At 48.9% G+C, this 22,983-nt stretch overlaps 1 protein-coding gene across 8 annotated transcripts in view; it reads right to left on the reverse strand.

Annotated features, from left to right (window-relative positions):
* NRG1 (neuregulin 1) overlaps positions 1-6,031 on the reverse strand; it is a 707,377-nt gene extending 701,346 nt beyond the window's left edge. For 6 of the 8 annotated variants that reach the window (XM_073345927.1, XM_073345922.1, XM_073345924.1 and 3 more), the window contains exon 1: positions 5,764-6,031. In XM_073345927.1, the coding sequence (XP_073202028.1) occupies positions 5,764-5,872 (109 nt within the window). In that variant the 5' untranslated portion in view covers positions 5,873-6,031. The remainder of the gene's footprint in view (positions 1-5,763) is intronic. The other 2 variants (XM_073345928.1, XM_073345925.1) reach the window with 2 other exon arrangements.
* Between the last annotated feature and the right edge of the window lie 16,952 nt (positions 6,032-22,983).

A 22,983-nucleotide genomic window follows, 5' to 3' on the forward strand; every position in this document is an offset into this window, starting at 1 on the left:
GGAAACATTAATTTGCAAAGAGGATTTGAAGCGGGTTTTGACACAAGTTGCTAAATTTTTCTGTGGGTGTAACCCTTTGGAGCATAAAGCACAGTCAGTCATGAGACAGGTGTAGAGAATTTTCCACAGTCTCCATAATGAAATGATGGGGCTCTTAAAGTCTGTCCAGTAAAGTAAGAGTTTACACTAGTTAACTCTTTATAGTTTAATCTAAATTTAGGGAAGACATACACTGTGAAGACTTAAGTTTAAATATTTATTATGTAACTTGCCCATAAATTATAATCATATATGAGGGAGAGAGAGAGAAATGTCTATCGTACACTTTACATATGATACTATTTAGATTATTTAAAGTGTCATTGGAATAATGTGAATCAAACAGACTGAAGTGAAGAGAAAAACCAGATTTCAAATGTCTTTGAAATACCTGATTCCCCCTGTATTTATTCTTGTACATATATATATGATGTGTGCATATGTCCATCTGTCTATATATGTACACCTGATATAAAATATATCCTTTATACAAGAATAATGTTGATATATACATAAAAATTAGAAACTGAATATATAAAAATGAATATGGCCTCAAATCAGCAAAGCATTTAAGCATGTGAACTCTGAACAATCATTTCCAGGTAGTGATGTATATCTTCTTTCTTTAAAGAGACACATTATTAATATTATCCAGCCACAATTTGATATTTATTCATATACCCATTTAAATGAATTATTAATATAGTTTATTTTCAGTAATTCCAGGAATAGCTAAATAACAATAATAAGTACAAGGGAGGGCCAGGTATTTATATTTTAAATCTGATTTTTTTTTAACTTCAGTCTATTTGTGTAAGTGGCATTGCAATACTGTGAATCAATTTAAATAGTAAGTGGACAACATATTTAAAGTACAGGACAGATATTCATATGCTTTGCTCCTTTATTTAATTAGCAACATGTATAGGCCAGTGAGATGTACAGTGTATTATTTTGATTCTTTAGACAGGGCTGGTAACCTCACTGAAATGATTCACAGTCTTAGGGATTGTATCTAACCTCTGTGTATAACAGAGTATGTATGTAATGTCCATTAGAATAGTGTGTGTGCAACCTAGCATATAAAGAGGAAAATATACTCCCATGTGTGAGTAAACAGTAAAGCAACAATTTTTAACTCAGCTTCAAATGTGTTTTTAAATTGTTTGTATTCTAAGGGGTTTTCCCATATGACTATATTTCAGTTTTACTTAGTGAACACGGATGAGAAATTATTTTGGTGTGTACTGAATATCCACACTATAAAAAATAATAAAGTTACACTTCTCAGTAAACTAAGTGCTTCACTCACATGATGGATTTTAGACATCATGATTTGTGTGTTTAAACATAATTTTTGGTGACGACCAGCATATTACTTTGGCAAATTACATTTGTGCATATGTATATATAAACTGTTTCTATTCTTAATGCTAATCACTTAATATAGCTTTGTAAAAATCTCTTTAATGCTGAACAGAAAATCCCCACAGCAGTATTTTAATGTGAATATCTCCTTATAGTCAATATACTTTAAATGCCATTACACTTATAAAGTGCTGAATGCTATATATTATATAAATATTGAATACAGTATCTCAGAATGTATGACAAAACAGTTCTACACACAACTGACATACAGGAATACAAAGCTGATACACATTCTTATTATACTAAAAAAATTTCTCCTGTATACTGTAGACACCACTTGAAGATAGTAAAATACACTGTATGCATAATGTTTCTCTAAACGAAAGCTCACTGTTGTAATTATTATTGTTTTGTCTCTGATAATTACATGCCAATGATTTGTAAACCTTTAGAACTTCCTAAATAAATAAACAAATAAAAAATGAAATGTAAGAAGAGATGCTAGCTTTACTGATAAAATTTGGCCAAATAGAAAATCATCCTGCATACCTTTAAAAAGGAAGTATATAGAGACATTCCTTAGATCATATGTAGCCCAATCCTGCAAACCCTAGGCCAGACTGTACCCCCATAATAAATGTATAGCATAATCCCACCCCTTTCCTAGACCCAGCTGGGGAGACATTCTATGGCACTTCATGGAAGGGATGGAGGCTAGGAACGAGGGATAGATAGCCACCCACGTTGGAGGCGCCACTTCATTCCCTACAAGCCCCAGGCATGTTATCTCGGAAAGATCAAACAACTTATGATGGGGAAACCCCTGTAAGGAGACCAGCCATGGTCTGGGGAATTCCCTGGTAGCAAGGCCCTGTTGAAGCCGTGTTGACAGGGAGTTGGGGGTGGGGAGTATATTGGGGGTATAGAGCCAAGGCAAAGGCACAGGGCCTCAATGAAGATGACATTAGTCTCCTGCTGATCCCTTGGGATCGGCACAGACCCAGGGGGCTCCATGTGGCTTGTCAGGTCTAAGTAGACCAACTGAATGCCACAAAATGATCCTGACTGAGCTTTCCTCCCCTGCTTAGCCCACTACGGTATGTTCTACCATGACAGACGGCAACGTGGCCACCTTACTCATGTGAGTTAGTCTTTACCTTCGAAGTCAATGGTGCAGCTTGTATGAGTAATAATTAATCATATGAGTAAAGTTCACAGAATCTGTACATGGGGATTAGGTGCCTAAATACCTTCGAGGATCTGAGTCTTAGAGACTGGAGGCCCAATCGTCAAGACACTACCCATGTGGGTAGTTCAACTGGAATGCAATACGAGCATTTACATGAACAAAGGCTACTTGGATGAGAAAGAGCAGAGTTTGGCCCCATATTAGTAAATGTCAAAAGATTTCAAGAATCAAAAGTACTTGGCATTCAGTCCTTCTTCCACTGAAGTATAGGAAAACTGCTATTGATTTCTTTGGGAACAGGATCAGAGGGAGAGAAAGCAGTGAAGTAAAAGAAAAGGACAGAGGGCCAGTTCCTCAGCTGTTATAAAACAGTATAGCACCACTAAAGTAAAAAATGGAACTATGACAATTTACATCAGCTGAGGATCTGACCCAGAGACTGAAAAACTCTGGGAAAAATCCTGGCCCCGTTGAACTTGATGGGAGTTTTGCCACTGAGTTCAGTGGAGCCAAGATTTGGCCCTCTGTTGCTTCCAAAAAGCAAGTTAAATGTCTTTAGATAATACCCCCAAATAATGTTAAATTAGCCTGACATTTTTAAACCAGTACAGATCATCATCATTTCCATACAATCACTACAGTGTATTATTTCCTGTGGTTTATTTGTATAGGGAACAAAGCCTGGGAATATCCCTCCCATCCCCTGCTAATCTTGCTGATCAGTCAGTAACTTCTTAGCCAGATAATTTATTCCCCACCTCCTCGATTTCATTATATTTCTGTGCTATGCACTGTTATTTACCAAATATATTATCACTATTTACCTCAGTCCTCTGCTTAAAGATAGTGCCAGATGTAGAGACCCTTGCATGACTGTGCCTTCTGCGCACTGTATCCATCACTAGAGAACTGAGAAAATTGTGGGGTTTGTTTTTTTTTAAGAATCAAAGACAATTACCCAAACCCTAGGAAGGCAAGACCTGAGCTCACTTCTATATGGAATACCGTGTCCTTCTTTCTTCTGGATTTCAGTGCCTAGATACTGCGGGAAACAGCACCATATAAATATGCGTGAGAAAAGGAAAGGTTTCAAAAATAAGGGAACAACCCTATCTTTTTACTCTTAGGAGTAATTCCACTGAAGTGAACTGGGTTACCTACATGAGTAATTGAAGCAGCATTTGATTCCAAAGTGGCAGTTTTATTCATTCCACAGTTTACGTCTTAAGTAAATGTAAAACAGTATGTGTACCCATTAGCAGACATCACAAGGCATATTCTTAAGTTCAAATGCAGCAAGAAGGTAACCTATAATTACTTTATATTTGCCAAATTGCAGGCTGCAAACAAATACTGTAAATATACACACACATTGCATGGGTATAGACTAGAAACAGCAACAACAACAAGGTCCTTGCCTGTTTTGAACTACTATGTTAATTGCTGTTTGTATCACCTTGTTTTCTCACTGATTGCTCATAGTTTTAGCTGCTTGAAGGATTCTGCAGCTACAGAATTGCGATGATTAGAAAGCATAAGCACAGAACAATGCCCAACTAAATATTTCCCATTCTGAGTACAATAATAAAACCATGCTCGCAGAGATAATATGGGTTCTATGTTTCAAGTAGCCATTGAAGGCTTGCAGAAAAAATTGACATGAAAATTTGAAACTCTTTAGACATTGATACTGTTATAATGTTCTGAATCAAAATGATCCTGGGGGTGAAGGTTTACACAGTGATTCTTACCACACGAGGTTCATAGCAGTATTGACTTTCTACATGCAGTTCTCAGCTGGGCCTATTCTGTGGCTAAAACAAAATCCTTTCTGTATGTATTTAATGATATCAGAGTTGTTATTACGGAGGATTGAACAGGCATACCTTCAAACTCTACAACAGGAGAACACAAGCTGCTGTATAGTATTATTCAGCTTTTATGCTAGCTAATAAGACAGGTCCCCTGAAGAGTGTTTCCCTTGTTTTACAGTGACATCTATCAGCCAGAGCTGGGGAATCCCAACATCACTCACTCCTGCTCAGCACCACTGCGTGTGAACAGCTCCCCTCTGCACACTGGGGCAGCTTTACATTGCTCTGGTGAAAGGGAGGGAGAAGGAGAAAAAAACCAAGTCTGACTAAAAAAAAAAGTTGAAAAATACAGGAGCTAAGCTGATAAGCACCTCATCCTAGCAGCTTGGGCTCTAGCAACCATCCGTGCCCCAGCCACACAATAGAATCACCTTGAAACATTCAAATTAAAGAGGAGTGACAGACTGTAAATTACAGGTGTTATGAAACATGACCAGGTGGAGAGTCGAAAACAACCCAGTTAACCCAAACAGTTCACATTGGCTGGCCGGATCCTATAGGCTCCAGGCGAGCTTATTTGTGTCTAGAGAGCGTTGTCATGTGCAGCCATGGTAATACAGGGGCTGGGAAGAGATCTTGCCTCCTTTCTGTGAAAAGGTAATCACCGGATTGCAAGGATGATTGCAATCGGAGTAGAACAGAAAGGACCGAAATAGCCATGCTGCCCACATGGCGTAACCAAGATAGTTATCTGATCTGTCAAAGCGGAGCGGAGCAAGTCCGAGGCGGGGGGCCAACCTTGCAGATCCCTTGATTTGTAACTGGGCTCCTCTTTAATTCTTCTTCATGGCCCGAGGGCTAAAGCTCCGTCATCGCCTCTGTTTTACCAAACTCGCAACGTACAAATCGAAGCAAGACATCCAGGCTTTGACTCCCCCAAACCTCTAACCCCCCCCCCCTATTTCTCGGGAGGATAGGGGAGCAGCCAAGGCCTTTACTAGGTGAAATCGACAGCTCGCCAGCACCCCAGCTTTGGTGACACTTTGAAGCCTCTCCTCACCAACTACCACTGATTTGCAAAGACAAAGCACATGCTGCTTGGCACAGAGCTCTCTCACACAGCCTCTGCCGAGCACCCCCAACTCCCGCCCAGCCCGCTGGATGGCACGAGTGGGCGTGGGGCCGGCTTACGAAGTTTCGCCCTCCCCACGCAGCTCTCTGCAGCCAGCCCCAGCAACGTGGCATGCCCCCGGGCAGCGGCCAGGGAAGCCCCCGGGGGCCGAGCGGACAGGCGGGCGCGGACCCCCCATCCCCAGCCCGCCCTCCCGGCGCACGGCGCGGCTCACTTACCACATCCCCGGCACAGCGCCCGGCTGACCTCCCGCTTGAGGTTGCGGCCGGTCTCCAGCGGCGGGGAGGACGCCTGGAAGAGCGCGGCGCCGGCGTCCAGCGGCTCCATGAAGAAGACGTAGCGGCTCTCCTCCTTCAGCCGGCCGCAGGCGGAGCCGGGCTCGCCCCGCACCCGGAGCAGCGAGTCCTTCCGCAGCCCGCCGCCCTTGCCCGCCCACACCTGGTGCACCCGCACCCGCGCCTCCCAGGGCGGGGGTGCCGGGCTGGGGCTGGCGGCCGGCGGCGGGGAGGGGGGCCCGGGCCCGGGCCCGGCCCCGGCCGCGGGGGGCGGCCCCGCTTCCCCCAGCCCTGCCTGGCGGGCCGCCTCCCGCGGCAGCACCTTGCCCTCGATCACCACCGCGGCGCGCCGGGCCAGCTCCTGCACCGAGCCCACGCCGGGCGGCGCGGAGGAGCACGGCGGGGCAGCCGCCAGGGCCGAGGTGCCCAGCAGCAGCAGCAGCAGCGGGAGCAGGAGCGGGAGCGGGAGCGGGCGGGCGGCGGCGCGGGGCGGCGAGCGCATGGTGCCCGGCCCGGCGGCGGGGGGCGGCGAGCGCATGGTGCCCGGCCCGGCGGCGGGGGGCGCCGCCGGGGGCTAGGGCAGGGGCCGGGCGGGAGACGCCGGGGAGCGGCCGCCCGGCTGCGCTGCTGCCGCCGCTGCCCGAGCCCGGCGCTGCCGCATGGAGCTGGGGAGGCGGCGGAGGTGGGGACCCGCCAGCGCTCAGGGCTCCGCCAGCCCCTCTGCCAGCCAGGCTGCGGCGCCAGGGGCCGAGGGGGGCCGGGAGGCGGGGTTGGGAGGCTCCGAGTCGCCGGAGCCGCCAGCGGCAGCCGCGGCCATGTGTTCCCTGGGCTCTGTTTACCTCCCGCGCTCGCCCTGCGCGGCCCCCGCCGCCCGGCTGTCATCGGCGGGGGTGTAGCCCTGGCTCGTCACCGGCCCTTCCTCCCCCCTGTGTGTGTGGGGCGGGGGGTGTATCCCCGGGGTGTCACCCGGCCCTTCCTCCCCCCTGTGTGTGTGGGGCGGGGGGGGTGTATCCCCGGGGTGTCACCCGGCCCTTCCTCCCCCCTGTGTGTGTGGGGCGGGGGGTGTATCCCCAGGGTGTCACCCGGCCCTTCCTCCCCCCTGTGTGTGTGGGGCGGGGGGGGTGTATCCCCGGGGTGTCACCCGGCCCTTCCTCCCCCCCTGTGTGTGTGTGGGGCGGGGGGGGGTGTATCCCCGGGGTGTCACCCGGCCCTTCCTCCCCCCTGTGTGTGTGTGGGGCGGGGGGGGTGTATCCCCGGGGTGTCACCCGGCCCTTCCTCCCCCCTGTGTGTGTGTGGGGCGGGGGGGGTGTATCCCCGGGGTGTCACCCGGCCCTTCCTCCCCCCTGTGTGTGTGTGGGGCGGGGGGGGTGTATCCCCGGGGTGTCACCCGGCCCTTCCTCCCCCCTGTGTGTGTGTGGGGCGGGGGGGGTGTATCCCCGGGGTGTCACCCGGCCCTTCCTCCCCCCTGTGTGTGTGTGGGGCGGTGGGGGTGTATCCCCGGGGTGTCACCCGGCCCTTCCTCCCCCCTGTGTGTGTGGGGCCGGAGGGGGGGTGTATCCCCGGGGTGTCACCCGGCCCATCCTCCTCCCTGTGTGTGTGGGGCCGGGGGGGGTGTGTATCCCCGGGGTGTCACCCGGCCCATCCTCCTCCCTGTGTGTGTGGGCCGGGGGGGTGTATCCCCGGGGTGTCACCCGGCCCTTCCTCCCCCCTGTGTGTGTGTGGGGGGGGATGTATCCCCGGGGTGTCACCCGGCCCTTCCTCCCCCCTGTGTGTGTGTGGGGGGGGGATGTATCCCCGGGGTGTCACCCGGCCCTTCCTCCCCCCTGTGTGTGTGGGGCCGGGGGGGGGGGGGTGTATCCCCGGGGTTTCACCCGGCCCATCCTCCTCCCTGTGTGTGTGTGGGGCAGGGGGGGGGTGTATCCCCGGGGTGTCACCCGGCCCTTCCTCCTCCCTGTGTGTGTGTGGGCCGGGGGGGTGTATCCCTGGGGTGTCACCCAGCCCATCCTCCTCCCTGTGTGTGTGGGCCGGGGGGGTGTATCCCCGGGGTGTCACCCGGCCCTTCCTCCCCCCTGTGTGTGTGTGGGGCGGGGGGGTGTATCCCCGGGGTGTCACCCGGCCCTTCCTCCCCCCTGTGTGTGTGTGGGGCGGGGGGGGTGTATCCCCGGGGTGTCACCCGGCCCTTCCTCCCCCCTGTGTGTGTGTGGGGCGGGGGGGGGTGTATCCCCGGGGTGTCACCCGGCCCTTCCTCCCCCCTGTGTGTGTGGGGCCGGGAGGGGGGTGTATCCCCGGGGTGTCACCCGGCCCATCCTCCTCCCTGTGTGTGTGTGGGGCAGGGGGGGGGTGTATCCCCGGGGTGTCACCCGGCCCTTGCTCCTCCCTGTGTGTGTGTGGGCCGGGGGGGTGTATCCCCGGGGTGTCACCCGGCCCTTCCTCCCCCCTGTGTGTGTGGGGCCGGGGGGGGGGTATCCCCGGGGTGTCACCCGGCCCATCCTCCTCCCTGTGTGTGTGTGGGGCAGGGGGGGGTGTATCCCCGGGGTGTCACCCGGCCCTTCCTCCTCCCTGTATGTGTGTGGGGCGGGGGGGGTGTATCCCCGGGGTGTTACCCGGCCCTTCCTCCTCCCTGTGTGTGGGGCCGGGGGGGGTGTATCCCCGGGGTGTCACCCGGCCCTTCTTCCTCCCTGTGTGTGGGGGGGGGGATATATCCCCGGGGTGTCACCCCGCCCTTCCTCCTCCCTGTGTGTGTGGGGAGGGGCGGGGGTGTATCCCCAGGGTGTCACCCAGCCCTTCCTCCTCCCTGTGTGTGGGAGGGGGCGGGGGTGTATGCCCGGGGTGTCACCCGGCCCATCCTCCTCCCTGTGTGTGTGTGGGGGGGTATATCCCTGGGGTGTCACCCGGCCCTTCCTCCTCCCTGTGTGTGTGGGGAGGAGCATCCTCCTCCTGTCACTCAGCCCCTTCCTCCACAGTGTGTATGGGAAGGGGTGTCCTCCTCCCGTCACCTGGCCTCTGCCTCCACACTGTGTGTGGGGAGGGATGTCCTCCTCCTGTCACCCGGTCCCTTCCTCTTGTGTGTGGGGGGAGCGGTGTCCTCCTACTGTCACCTGGCCCCTTCCTCCTTCGTGTGTGGGAGCTATGTGACCGGGTGTACCGTGCCCTTTGATGCCCCCTGCTGAAGGCCTTGTGGTCCTGCCACAGCCCACCGCAGGAAAAGGAGTAATGAAGTTCGGTCCTCCAGGCCTGCCTAGCGAAGCTAAAGGGAAGTGGCCAATCAGAGTGAAGCAGTCTCAGATAAAACGAGCTGCAGGGGCTGAGTAGGTCAATTGCTAGCTGGGACCAGATGAAGGAAGAAGGACTGGAAGGCTGCAAAACTCCACTGGTAAAGAGGCTTGGGAGAGACCCTGCTCCAGCGGGAAACAGCCAGAGAACCCTGAGGTAAGGGTGAGGAGGAAGGGGCTACATGGGAAGTGGCAGAATAGCAGCAGTAGCAACAGAGTTAAAGGAAGCAGTATGGGGCTTCTATTTGTAGGCTCCCTAGGTTGGGACCCTTAGTAGTGGGCAGGCCTGGGTTCCCCACAACAGGCACTGGCAGAATGGCCAAAGCCCTAAGAAGTGGGATATGTTTTGTGTAAACGCCCCAACACAGGGCTGGAATTTAAATGGCTTTAGGATGGGCCTGAAAACCTTGCAGGGGGCCAACTATCTGTTGAACTTTGTTACCCCAGGAAGAGGACCAAACTTGAACGAGTAACCAGGCTGGAGAGCTGGGGCAAGAAGAACTGATAAGGCAAAGAGTCTCCAGGGAGGAAGCCAGGGGGCACTGCTCCATACTAGGGTAGGGATGGACTTAACGCTAGCCCAGAAGGGGCTGAGAACTGATCTCAGAAATAGGGCTGCTGATACCAAACCATAGTGATAGGCCTTGTTTGTTACCCTGGAAAGAGTGTGTATGTTTGTTCACATATTGACTGTGTTTGACCTGGCTGGAAGGCTGGGTCACTGAAGACCCACCTGATGAGGTTAACAGCTGACTGGGACAGTGGGAGCAGAGAGACAGTGTGCAGGTTTGCGCCCAACTGACAGGAGGTGCTCACGCGAGGTGAGTGTCCCCTGTCACCCAACCCCTTCACTTCTCACTGTGTGTGTGTGAGAGAGAGAGAGAGAGAAGGGGAATGCCGTCACACTGGAGGAGAGGAGACTAATGAGCTCTTCTGTGTCTGTTGCGAGCTAACAAGGTGCATCTGTAAGGCTTGCTCTGCTTGTAGGCAGTGGGGGAACTTAAAAAGGGGAAAACTGACACTGGAAGGGACAGCGAACAGAGGAGGGCAGTTCCACCTCAGAGTCCACGGACTACAGAAAGAAATCAGCCAAGAGGGAGACAGCAGCAGGCCTCACTGCCCTCAAAGCTGCATGGACCAGCTGCAAAGCAGAATCCTACAAGGGGAGGGGCTTTGGAGGTAGACCCTAATAAAAGACAATAGACCCACTGATAGGCTACGTCCAAACAGCTGAATCCAAAAAGACCGCCTGAGAGACAGGTCATCTTTGCTTTCACTTGGATTCTTCTCTGTCACGAGGGAAGAAAAGAGGAGATGACCTTTCTTTTGTCTGTCTGTTTTACTTAGAGAACCCCTCCTATCCTACAAACTGGGGGCAAAGAACATTACAAATGACTTGAAGTAGGGGCTGGAGAAGACTTGGGGAAAGCCTTATGCCCCACAGGTGATGGTGAATGTGGGCATAACTATACCTGATACAAGGAGTTTAAAATTAAAAGCCTTAGAGGGGATAGATCTCTGCTGCTCCATGCAAGATGGAACTGGATTGATGGTATAAGTGGTTAGTGGAGATGCAACAGCAGTTCCGGCATCAATTACTGCAACAGTGGACCACCCACCACCAAGTTCACAACAACAACAGCTGCTGAGAGAACTGATGGCCCAGCATCAAGAGTTTCGAAAAAATGATACAGCAGATAGTGCCAGCCCTACGCTCCCAAGGAGTTCCAGTGAGTCATGCTTCTGCTGAGGGGATTTCCCTGCCAGTACCAGGGAAACTAACCAACATGGGACTGGATGATGACCCTGAAGCCTTTTTAGTTACATTTGAAAGGGTGGCACTAGCAGAACAATGGGTTTTGATTCTGACCCATACTTGACAGGCTGCCTGTGCTAGACCCATCATGATCTGGAATGTACAAAAGACTACAAAGTCTGTCATTTTGGACTATTGTGATATTTCCAGAGAGACCCACTGTCAACGAGTTAGAGCCAAGAGCTGCCCCAAGGGGGTGAGACACGGAATAGTAGTGGAATGGTTGAGGGACCACTGTAGGAAAGTGGCTCCATCTGGAGGAATGATCAGGGGCCCAAGTGGCCAAGACCATTGTGACAGACCGGTTTATGAAGATGTTACCTGTGAAAGGCAAGGGGTCGGAACTACAGCACTGCCTGGGAATGTTATCAGCGGTGGTGAGGCTAAGGGTGGATTTTGTAGAAGCTGAAGGAGAATCCCTCAAGGCATCGGGAGGGCAGGTGATGGAATGGTGAGAGACCTGGGAGGATGAGCCAGAATCAGTAATAATCTCTCTGCGGGGCCTGACCCCAAAGGAGTCCTCCCAGATGATCAGACCACCCCTTAGGATAGTCCAAAGGGGTTAGGCATGAATACAACACCATCAGTGGGACTGCCAGAGACTGAAACAACCGAAGCAGGACTCACAGGCCAGGGTCCTGCTACTACCCCACAACCAGCCTCACCAGCACCTTGGAAAGGTGCTGGTGACCCAAACCCATTAACAGCCTATTCCTGTGGGCAGACAGGACACAAAGGGTGAGTGCCTTCTTATAGAATGTGAATACGCCCAGGTCTGGATGGCAGAAACCTGGGTGTGGAAAGTTAATGGTACCAGGGATGGTCCAAGGGAAGAAGCTTCAAGGACTCTTGGACTCCGGCTGCAGCCAGATGGTGGTTCAGGCCTCCATGGTGGGAGATGATGCCACTCCTATGAATACAAGCCACCCCCAGAGTATACATGGCAATGTCAAAACATACCCCAGCCACCATTTACAAATGAGAAAACATCATACTGGAGTGATAACGGTGGCCCTAACCAAATAATTGGCATACCCCATAATCCTAGGCTGAGACTGGCCCTCTTTCTGACAAGTCATTAACACATGAGCCTGGGTAGCAAGTGAGGATCTGGACCAATCATTACAACCAGTCCCCTGGAACATGGTAAGCCTTGGAGAAGCCGAAGACCCTGAGGAGGGAATGTCTCGAGAAACATGATCCAGGGGAATACAGGTACCCTCACCAGGCACCTTCTGCCTAGGCCTCAAATGCCTCCCAAAGATCACACAATGAATCCACTAGCTGCACTGGTCTGGGCCAGATAGATCAACGTTGGAGCCACCTTGCCAAGCTGCTTCAGGAGCACCTTTGCTAAAATCTTATAATCTGTATTCAAGAGGGTGAGAGAGCTCCAGTTTTCTAACAGCAATGTGTCCCCCGCTTTGCTTAGCAGCATCAACAAGCCCTCATTAAGTGATCTCTCCAACTCCTTCCTACCCAGTGCCTGATTAAACATGATTGTCAATACAAAAGCCTCTGGGAAAGTCTGGTGCAATTCACTTGTCAGCTCATGTTTACCTGGGGCCACAACTTTCTTTAAAGCTTGAATTGCTTCTAAAACTTCCTGACACTGAACAGGGGAGCATAAACCTTCTGCCTGTTCTACTGTAATTTTGGGAACTACTGTGGAATCCAAGAATGCCCAAACCTGAGCCATCCTTTGTAGGTGACAAATCTGAGGAATTGTCACAGATTGAAGTGTCATTAGAGGGGGTTTTGGACTTAACAGTAACAAGTCACTGGGACCAGATGGCATTCACCCAAGAGTTCTGAAAGAACTCAAATGTGAAATTGCAGAACTATTAACTATGGTTTGAAACCTGTCCTTTAAATCAGCTTCTGTACCCAATGACTGGAAGATAGCTAATATAACACCAATATTTAAAATGGCTCTAAAGGTGATCCCTGAAATTACAGACCAGGAAGTGTAACATCAGTACTGGACAAATTAGTTGAAACAATAGTAAAGAATAAAATTGTCAGACACATAGAAGAACATAAATTGTTGGGCAAAAGTCAACATGGTTTCTGTAGAGGGAAATCATGTCTTACTAATCTATTAGAGTTCTTTGAAGGGTCAACAAACATGTGGACAATGGGGATCCAGTCGACATAGTGTACTTAGATTTCCAGAAAGCTTTGACAAGGTCCTTCACCAAAGGCTCTTATGTAAATTAAGTTGTCATGGGATAAGAGGGAAGATCCTTTCATGGATTGAGAACTAGTTAAAAGACCGGGAACAAAGGGTAGGAATAAATGATAAATTTTCAGAATGGAGTGGGGTAACTAGTGGTATTCCCCAAGGGTCAGTCCTAGGACCAGTCCTATTCAACTTATTCATAAATGATCTGGAGAAAGGAGTAAACAGTGAGGTGGCAAAGTTTGCAGACGATACTCAACTGCTCAAGATGGTTAAGACCAAAGCAGACTGTGAAGAACTTCAAAAAGATCTCACAAAACTAAGTGAGTGGGCAACAAAATGACAAATGAAATTTAATGTGGATAAATGTAAAGTAATGCACATTGGAAAAAATAACCCCAACTATACATATATGATGAGGGGAGAGCTAATTTAGCTACAACTAACCACGAAAGAGATCTTGGAGTCAACATGGATAGTTCTCTGAAGACGTCCACGCAGTGTGCAGCGGCAGTCAAAAAAGCAAACGGGATGAATTAGTAGGGGAAGCTAAAGTGGATGGGAACCTGGGAGGCAGTGAGCATGAGATGGTCGAGTTCAGGATCCTGACACAGAGAAGAAAGGAGAGCAGCAGAAGATGGACCCTGGACTTCAGAAAAGCAGACTTTGACTCCCTCCGGGAACTGATGGGCAGGATCCCCTGGGAGAATAACATGAGGGGGAAAGGAGTCCAGGAGAGTTGGCTGTATTTTAAAGCATCCTTATTGAGGTTACAGGGACTGTCATAAATATAAAGGGAAGGGTAAACCCCTTTGAAAACCCTCCTGGCCAGGGGAAAGCTCCTCTCACCTGTAAAGGGTTAAGAAGCTAAAGGTAACCTCGCTGGCACCTGACCAAAATGACCAATGAGGAGACAAGATACTTTCAAAAGCTGGGAGGAGGGAGAGAATCAAAGGGTCTGTGTGTCTGTCTATATGCTGGTTTCTGCCGGGGATAGACCAGGAATGGAGTCTTAGAACTTTTAGTAAGTAATCTAGCTAGGTACGTGTTAGATTATGATTTCTTTAAATGGCTGAGAAAAGAATTGTGCTGAATAGAATAACTATTTCTGTCTGTGTATCTTTTTTGTAACTTAAGGTTTTGCCTAGAGGGGTTCTCTATGTTTTCAATCTAATTACCCTGTAAGGTATCTACCATCCTGATTTTACAGGGGGGATTTCTTTATTTCTATTTACTACTATTTTTATTAAAAGTCTTCTTGTAAGAAAACTGAATGCTTTTTCATTGTTCTCAGATCCAAGGGTTTGGGTCTTTGGTCACCTATGCAAATTGGTGATGCTTTTTATCCAACATTTCCCAGAAAAGGGGGGGTGCAAGTGTTGGGAGGATTGTTCATTGTTCTTAAGATCCAAGGGTCTGGGTCTGTAGTCACCTAGGCAAATTGGTGAGACTTTTTACCAAACCTTGTCCAGGAAGTGGGGTGCAAGGTTTTGGGAAGTATTCTGGGGGGAAAGACGCATCCAAACAGCTCTTCCCCAGTAACCAGTATTAGTTTGGTGGTGGTAGCGGCCAATCCAAGGACAAAGGGTGGAATATTTTGTACCTTGGGGAAGTTTTGACCTAAGCAGGTAAAGATAAGCTTAGGAGGTTTTCATGCAGGTCCCCACATCTGTACCCTAGAGTTCAGAGTGGGGGAGGAACCTTGACAGGGACAAACCATCCCGATGTGTAGAAAGAATAGTAAATATGGTAGGCAACCAGCTTGGCTTAACAGTGAAATCCTTGCTGATCTTAAACACAAAAAAGAAGCTTACAAGAAGTGGAAGATTGGAAAAATGACCAGGGAAGAGTATAAAAATATTGCTCGGGGATGCAGGAGTGAGATCAGGAAGGCCAAATCACACCTGGAGTTGCAGCTAGCAAGAGATGTTAAGAGTAACAAGAAGGGTTTCTTCAGGTATGTTAGCAACAAGAAGAAAGTCAAGGAAAGCGTGGGCCCCTTACTGAATGAGGGAGGCAACCTAGTGACAGAGGATGTGGAAATAGCTAATGTACTCAATGCTTTTTTTGTCTCTGTCTTCACGAAGAAGGTCAGCTCCCAGACTGCTGCACTGGGCAGCACAGCATGGGGAGGAGGTGACCAGCCCTCTGTGGAGAAAAAAGTGGTTCAGGACTATTTAGAAAAGCTGGACGAGCACAAGTCCATGGGGCCGGATGCGCTGCATCCGAGAGTGCTAAAGGAGTTGGCGGATGTGATTGCAGAGCCATTGGCCATTATCTTTGAAAACTCATGGCGATCGGGGGAAGTCCCGGACGACTGGAAAAAGGACAATGTAGTGCTCATATTTAAAAAAGGGAAGAAGGAGGATCCTGGGAACTACAGGCCAGTGAGCCTCACCTCAGTCCCTGGAAAAGTCATGGAGCAGGTCCTCAAGGAATCAATTCTGAAGCACTTAGAGGAGAGGAAAGTGATCAGGAACAGTCAGCATGGATTCACCAAGGGCAAGTCATGCCTCACTAATCTAATTGCCTTCTATGACGAGATAACTGGCTCTGTGGATGAGGGGAAAGTGGTGGACGTGTTGTTCCTTGACTTTAGCAAAGCTTTTGACACGGTCTCCCACAGTATTCTTGCCAGCAAGTTAAAGAAGTATGGGCTGGATGAATGGACTATAAGGTGGATAGAAAGTTGGCTAGATTGTCGGGCTAAACGGGTAGTGATCAGTGGCTCCAGGTCTAGTTGGCAGCCGGTATCAAGTGGAGTGCCCCAAGGTCAGTCCTCGGGCCAGTTTTGTTCAATATCTTCATAAATGATCTGGAGGATGGCGTGGATTGCACCCTCAGCAAGTTTGCAGATGACACTAAATTGGGAGGAGTGGTAGATACGCTGGAGGGTAGGGATAGGATATAAAGCGACCTAGACAAATTAGAGGGTTGGGCCAAAAGAAATCTGATGAGGTTCAACAAGGACAAGTGCAGAGTCCTGCACTTAGGACGGAAGATCCCATGCACCGCTAGAGACTAGGGACCGAATGGGTTGGCAGCAGTTCTGCGGAAAAGGACCTAGGGGTGACAGTGGATGAGAAGCTGGATATGAGTCAGCAGTGTGCCCTTGTTGCCAAGAAGGCCAATGGCATTTTGGGATGTATATGTAGGGGCATTGCCAGCAGATCGAGGGATGTGATCGTCCCCCTCTATTCAACATTGGTGAGGCCTCATCTGGGGTACTGTGTCCAGTTTTGGACCCCACACTACAAGAAGGATGTGGAAAAATTGGAAAGAGTCCAGCGGAGGGCAACAAAAATGATTAGGGGTCATTCACATCCGATGAAGTGAGCTGTAGCTCACGAAAGCTCATGCTCAAATAAATTGGTTAGTCTCTAAGGTGCCACAAGTACTCCTTTTCTTTTTGCGAATACAGACTAACACGGCTGTTACTCTGAAACCTGATTAGGGGACTGGAACACATGACTTATGAGGAGAGGCTGAGGGAACTGGGATTGTTTAGTCTGCAGAAGAGAAGAATGAGGGGAGATTTGATAGCTGCTTTCAACTACCTGAAAGGGGGTTCCAAAGAGGATGGCTCTCGACTGTTCTCAGTGGTAGCGGATGACAGAACGAGGAGTAATGGTCTCAAGTTGCAGTGGGGGAAGTTTAGATTGGATAGTAGGAAAAACATTTTCACTAGGAGGGTGGTGAAACACTGGAATGCGTTACCTAGGGAGGTGGTGGAATCTCCTTCCTTAGATATTTTTAAGGTCAGGCTTGACAAAGCCCTGGCTGGGATGATTTAGTTGGGGCTTGGTCCTGCTTTGAGCAGGGGGTTGGACTAGATGACCTCCTAAGGTCCCTTCCAACCCCGATATTCTATGATGTTAGGAATCATTTAAAAAGGGATAGAGACTAAAACAGAGAATATCTTATTGCCCTTGTATAAATCCATGGTATGCCCACATCTTGAATACTGCGTACAGGTGTGGTCTCCTCATCTCAAATAAGATAGACTGGCATTAGAAAAGGTTCAGAGAAGGGCAACTAAAATGATTAGGGGTTTGGAACGGGTTCCATATGAGGAGAGATTAAAGAAGGTAGGACTTTTCAGCTTGAAAAAGAGGAGACTAAGGGGGGATATGATAGAGGTATATAAAATCATGAATGGTGCGGAGAAAGTGAATAAGGAAAAATTATTTACTTGTTCCCATAATATAAGAACTAGGGGCCGCCATATGAAATTAATGGGCAGCAGGTTTAAAACAAATAAAAGGAAGTTCTTCTTCACACAGTGCACAGTCAACCTGTGGAACTCCTTGCCTGAGGAGGTTGTGAAAGCTTGGACTATAACATGGTTTAAAAGAGAACTAGATAAATTCATAGAGATTAAGTCCAATAATGGCTGTTAGCCAGGATGGATAAAGAATGGTGTCCCTAGCCTCTGTTTTTCAGAGGGTGGAGATGGATGGCAGGAGAGAGATCACTCTATCGTTACCTGTTAGGTTCACTCCCTCTGGGGCACCTGGCATTGGCCACTGTCAGGAGACAGGATACTGGGCTGGATGGGCCTTTGGTCTGACCCAATATGGCTGTTCTTATGCTCTCCTATCCCTTTGTACTGATGTCTGCTGCTGTTGCTCTTCTGCATCAAATAATTGGCATAATAATCCTGGATCGCATCCAGCATCTCTTCAGGGTCACTAGTATACCTCCCTTCTGCATTTCTCACACCCAGCATGTCCCTAGTCTCCTTCCTCTCATTTTTATAGGTGAAAAAGCTGGTGACAATGGTGGTTGCTCTTCCTCTAACAGCAGCTACTTTCCTTTTACTTTTATTCTTAACCCTGACATGAAGGGTGCTTATATTCTCCTCCCCATCCTGCGATTACCGCTCTTACCCCGGACTTCCAAGTCAGGGTGCTCCTGCCCTACCACCTCCTGCGTTCCTGACTGGGAAGAGGGTGTGGTCAAGGCTGGGGCTGTGAGGGGATCCTTCCCATAAAGCATGGCTGCTTGAGACTCTGCAGCTTCTCTTGATGATACAAACACAACACTTCTTTAACTCGACCAATTCCTTCTCTAGCCATTGCCTTCTCCCCTGACCTTCCTGCCTCTGCTCCACCACACAGGTCAACCTCTGCCCGTACAGCCAATACCTCTCCATTTTCTGAATCTGTCGGTCCTTGGCAAGACGCATGAAAAAATGCTTTATTTCCTCCTTCCTATTTAACCACTAACTCACCAAGGACCGATATATCCTGGTCATGGTCTCGGATTCCTTCAACTGAGCAAGGAAGTGGGGAACCCAGTTCTTTCCCCCCCCTGCTTCACCTGGTCGCTGCCACTCATTACTTCCAAGTGCCTGGGATTCAACTTCCAAATGCAAAGTGACCTGCACTGAAATTATCTGAAACCTCCAGTGCAATGGTTCTAAACCTTACACAGTTCACTCCCTGCTGTATGTATTACAGTCTATTACTTCTACGCGTCCTTTCCCCCTCTAAAAAATGTACATCGACCACCCTTCCCCACCTCCTGCTTCTGGGTCGAGTCCTCCGAATCCTCCTCTTAAAAATAAAAAAATCTTTCAATTCAGCTTTTCATACTAACATATGTAACTATTTAACATCTGATCCTTTGATGCCCCTTCTGATCCGCCCCACTGCTCACACTCTCTCCTGTACCTGAACATGGGAGTTAAAGTTACATCCAAAAATAACTGTCCAGGAAGTGAAGAGATAAGGAGTAACAGTATTGTTGGAAGGTGCTCTTTCCCTCCCAAAGCTAGGGTGCCCAGAAACAGTAATAAGCCTCTACCTTGTGCCATCTGAATACTCAAAGTCCACCTTAGTGCCCAGCTGAGGGATTTTGAAGGTGTGGAATAATATACCCACACCATCGGTTTCACTGTCACCCACTGACCATACAGACCACCACCAGCCCCGCCCCCCTCCAGCTAGATCTAGCCTTTTCACAGGCAATGGGTCACAGTGTAATCTGGTTTCCTGAATCATTAACACATCCAAGTAACACTGCCACCGTCCACACCTGTGCCCTTGGTGCTCTAATACTATTCATATCCAGCGTCCCCACCATCAGAGGGTCTGGCTCCCCATCCACCCCCTGCCCATTATGCCTCTGCAGCTCATGGGGTCCTCCTGCACTGTCGGAAGATGCTATCAGGAGCGCTTACAGGATGTTTGATAGGCCTCCCCTTGGAATCTGACACTTATACATCCACATCCTCAGTGCCTCAAATATCCTTCCTCCTTCAGTTCTCTCCAAACTTGCCCCCTTCGTACCCTGTGCTTTCTTATTCATGCTTCTCAACTGTTTTCCCCATCCCCACAGCTTGTGGATAACCTGGGTGCAAGAGGAAAGACTGCCAGTGATACAGGACACCCCTTCCCCCCTCCACACACACACAACTACCTGGGGACTAAGAGTCAACAGGTGCATTTCCACTGCTGGACATGACTGATCTGCAATGGCCAAGCCAGGTGCCCCTGCGAACTGCTCCAGTCCCTTCCCCCAACCATCCCCCATCTTCTCATCCTCTTTTTCCCTTCCCCTCCTGCTGACCCACCGATACCTCCACATTTCCCTCTCCCCCCCACATTATCCACCACCGATGCCAAAGCCTCTATTGATGCAACAATATGCTCCTGCCTCCCTGGCTGGCTCCTGGGCCTCCACCTCCTCTGCCCAACTGACCAGAGGGGCAAATGTGTTGCCACAAGGGGATGCTGACAGACAGAGGCCCCACATTACAGTGGCCAATTGAGGTTCTTGGCTTTAACCTCTGTGCTCAGATTCTCATGTGTAAAACAGGGATAGGAATGGCACTACCATGCCTCACAGGGGTGCTGTGAGGAAATCATTACTGTTTGCTGGGGACTAAGACACTGTCATGAGAAGAAAAGCCTATGAGGAAATTCTGTCCTGGGTTTGGGATAGTGTACAGCAAATAGTGCGTGTGGCCACTCACTGAATCACAAGGCTAAAAGAGAAATATGGAATAGCTACCCACTCAGTGAGCACGGGTTATCTTGTGCATTGAATGAGGCAGGGGTCCTGCGGAAAAAATGTATATGAAGTTAAAGACTGTCACATAATGTAAACCCACAAAAGGCCAAATTAAGGTTTTGCCGGCAATCTTAGTTCTGGTACTTTCCAACTCCTGGGTGTTTGATTTTGCAGTCTTAATATTCTTTTCAGGTAGAGTTTGTCTGTTTTTAAGGAAATGTGTAACTTTTCTGTGTGTGTGAGAGGGAGTCTCCTCTTTCTCTCTCACTCTTCTCCCCTATTCTCCACTGTTGCAGAGCAAGCACAATAACAAAAATTCATTGAGACTCTGCCTCCACAGATCTTGGGGTTTGTGTCTGAAAAGGGGGAAGTCCTTAATACAGTTTATAATACTGAAAGTAGGTGCTTGAATAACACCTTCCCTCTGGGAATCTGCTAAGCCTCAGAGTACGCCTAGAGATCATAGAATCCTAGAATAGCAGGGTTGGAAGGGACCCCAGAAGGTCATCTAGTCCAACCCCCTGCTCAAAGCAGGACCAATTCAGATGCCTGCATAGGAGTTACAGTCTCCATTTCCACTTGTACACAAAGAGCACACGGCTACTACTCCAAGTGGGGACCTGCCATTGACTCTCTCCCTGTTTTCTTCCTTTTGTTTTCACACTAAAGTTCTTAAATACCATAAGCATGGGTGGAATTTAGTAATGTGTGAAAGGAAGTCTAATTTTACTGTGACATTACCTTCCATAATGTTTTATGGAAATATGCTTATGAGTGTGAATATAATGTAACTGGAATATGCTTTATGCAAAAGGTCTCTTGTAAGGTATCCTTACAAATCTTATAATCTACTGAGTGTGTTCATCCTATTTGTGTGCATGTATCATTCTTGTATCTGAAGCTAGAAATATGAAGTATAACTCTGAGGTCCTATTGTAATTATGCAAAGTATGGGCCACTAATGGTGGTTTAGAATCTTGATGGCTCCCACTGACTAGTACAATTGGTTGTAAATGGATCTGTTTACTTGCAAATCTTCTGGTGTGTGTGCGGGCCAGCCCTGGAAGAATGGAGGCTGGGGTCTCACAGTACATGTGAACATGTCACCTGATACTGGAATCCATCTTAAGCCTGGTGCATTTCCATTTAGAAGGAGGGTTGGGGACCCAGAGAGACAAAAGTTTCCCGCCTTGTGCCAAAGATATAAAAGGGGGTGGAACAGAACAAAGGGGGCTGCCAGTCATGAGAAAACCCCTAGTTAACACCTACAATGTCTGTGGGAACTATCAAGGACTGTACCAGGGGAAGGGATTGGACCCAGACTAGGAAGGAATCTAGTCTGTGAAAGAATCTTATTGGAACATCTCTGAGGGTGAGATATTACCTGTAATCAGTTTCTTAATGTATTAGGCTTAGACTTGCGTGTTTTTACTTTATTTTTCTTTGTAACTTACTTTTTTCTGTCTGTTATTACTTGAAACCACTTAAATCCTACTTTTTATACTTAATAAAATCACTTTTGTTTATTAATGGCCCCAGAGTAAGTGATTGCTCCCCCAAGGTATTAAACAGCTGTGCATATCTCTTTATCAGTGTTTGAGGGCGGACAATTTGAGTTTACCCTATATAAGCTTTATACAGAGTAAACCAGATTTATTTGGGGTTTGGATCCCATTGTGAGCTGGGTGTCTAGGTGCTGGAGATAGGTGACTTGCTGAGCAGTTTTTAGTTAAGTGCTAACTTTGGGGCGTGGACCAGACCTGGGTCTGTGTTGCAGCAGGCTATCATGTCTGGCTCACCAAGGCAGGGTTCTGGAGTCTCAATCTGGCAGGGAAAACTGGCTCAGAGGTAATCTCAGCATGTCAGGTGACAGTCCCAAGGGGGTCTCTATTACTGAACTTGTCACACTTACTACAGCCCTTAATAACCCATTCCATTCTTTGCCATATTGTTCTCCTGTCTCCTTTAGGACTCCTGTTTTGTTGGCTTTGCTCTTTCCTGCTTTCCCAGTGGTAGCCATTGCCTTTGTGCCTCAGAGGATATCCAGAAATGTCACGCATGGAGCTGCACAAAACTTGGCAGCTGTGTGCAGAACCCAGGAGGTGGGTGGGTGAGGGAGGATTGCACAGTGTGGATGCTGTGGGTACATTATGCTGAATAGACATGGCGGTGGTGGGAGGATGGCTGATGCAGGGAGAAACAGCATCAGGGGACACAGAAGGCTATACACCTACACACAGACTGACATGATCACGTTCATACACATAGGGTATGTCTATGCTGCAATGATGAGCTGTGATTGCTGCTCGTGTAGACGTAACTGAGCTAGCTTTAATCTAGCTAGCTCAGGTACTGGAGCAGCAAAGACCCAGCAGCATGGGCTTCAGTGAAGACTGTACAAGCCAGCCAAGCACACTGAGTAACCTCAGGTGGCTAGCCCATATTGCAGCCTATGCTGCCACATCCTGACTGCTCCGGTACCTGAGCTACCTACAGTAAAGGTAGCAAGAATATATCTACCCAAGATGCAATCACACCCTGTGATTGCTATATAAACACACCCTTCAATGCCTCCACACGCACGTTTTATGGTATAAGTGTGGAACACAGTTTTATGGGAGAGGAAGGGGGAGCTTTTAGGAGGAGGGAAACAACCTCATCTGTGGAGCCAGCTCCTTGTCAACCGTTATTGTGCTACAGACAGAGAAGCAGGAACGCAATTAAGTTGATTGCAAGTCCTTGCTTTGCTCAGCCAATTAAATGACCCATAATATCAGGAATAAAAAATAGCACACACATGCAATGTGGCTCAGAGCCACCCTGGAAAAAAACACTTTCCATTTTGTGACTTTTTAAAGAACAAAACAAAACTGCAT

This window comes from Lepidochelys kempii, chromosome 5 (genome assembly GCF_965140265.1).
Source record: "Lepidochelys kempii isolate rLepKem1 chromosome 5, rLepKem1.hap2, whole genome shotgun sequence".
NCBI classification, from domain to species: domain Eukaryota; kingdom Metazoa; phylum Chordata; order Testudines; family Cheloniidae; genus Lepidochelys; species Lepidochelys kempii.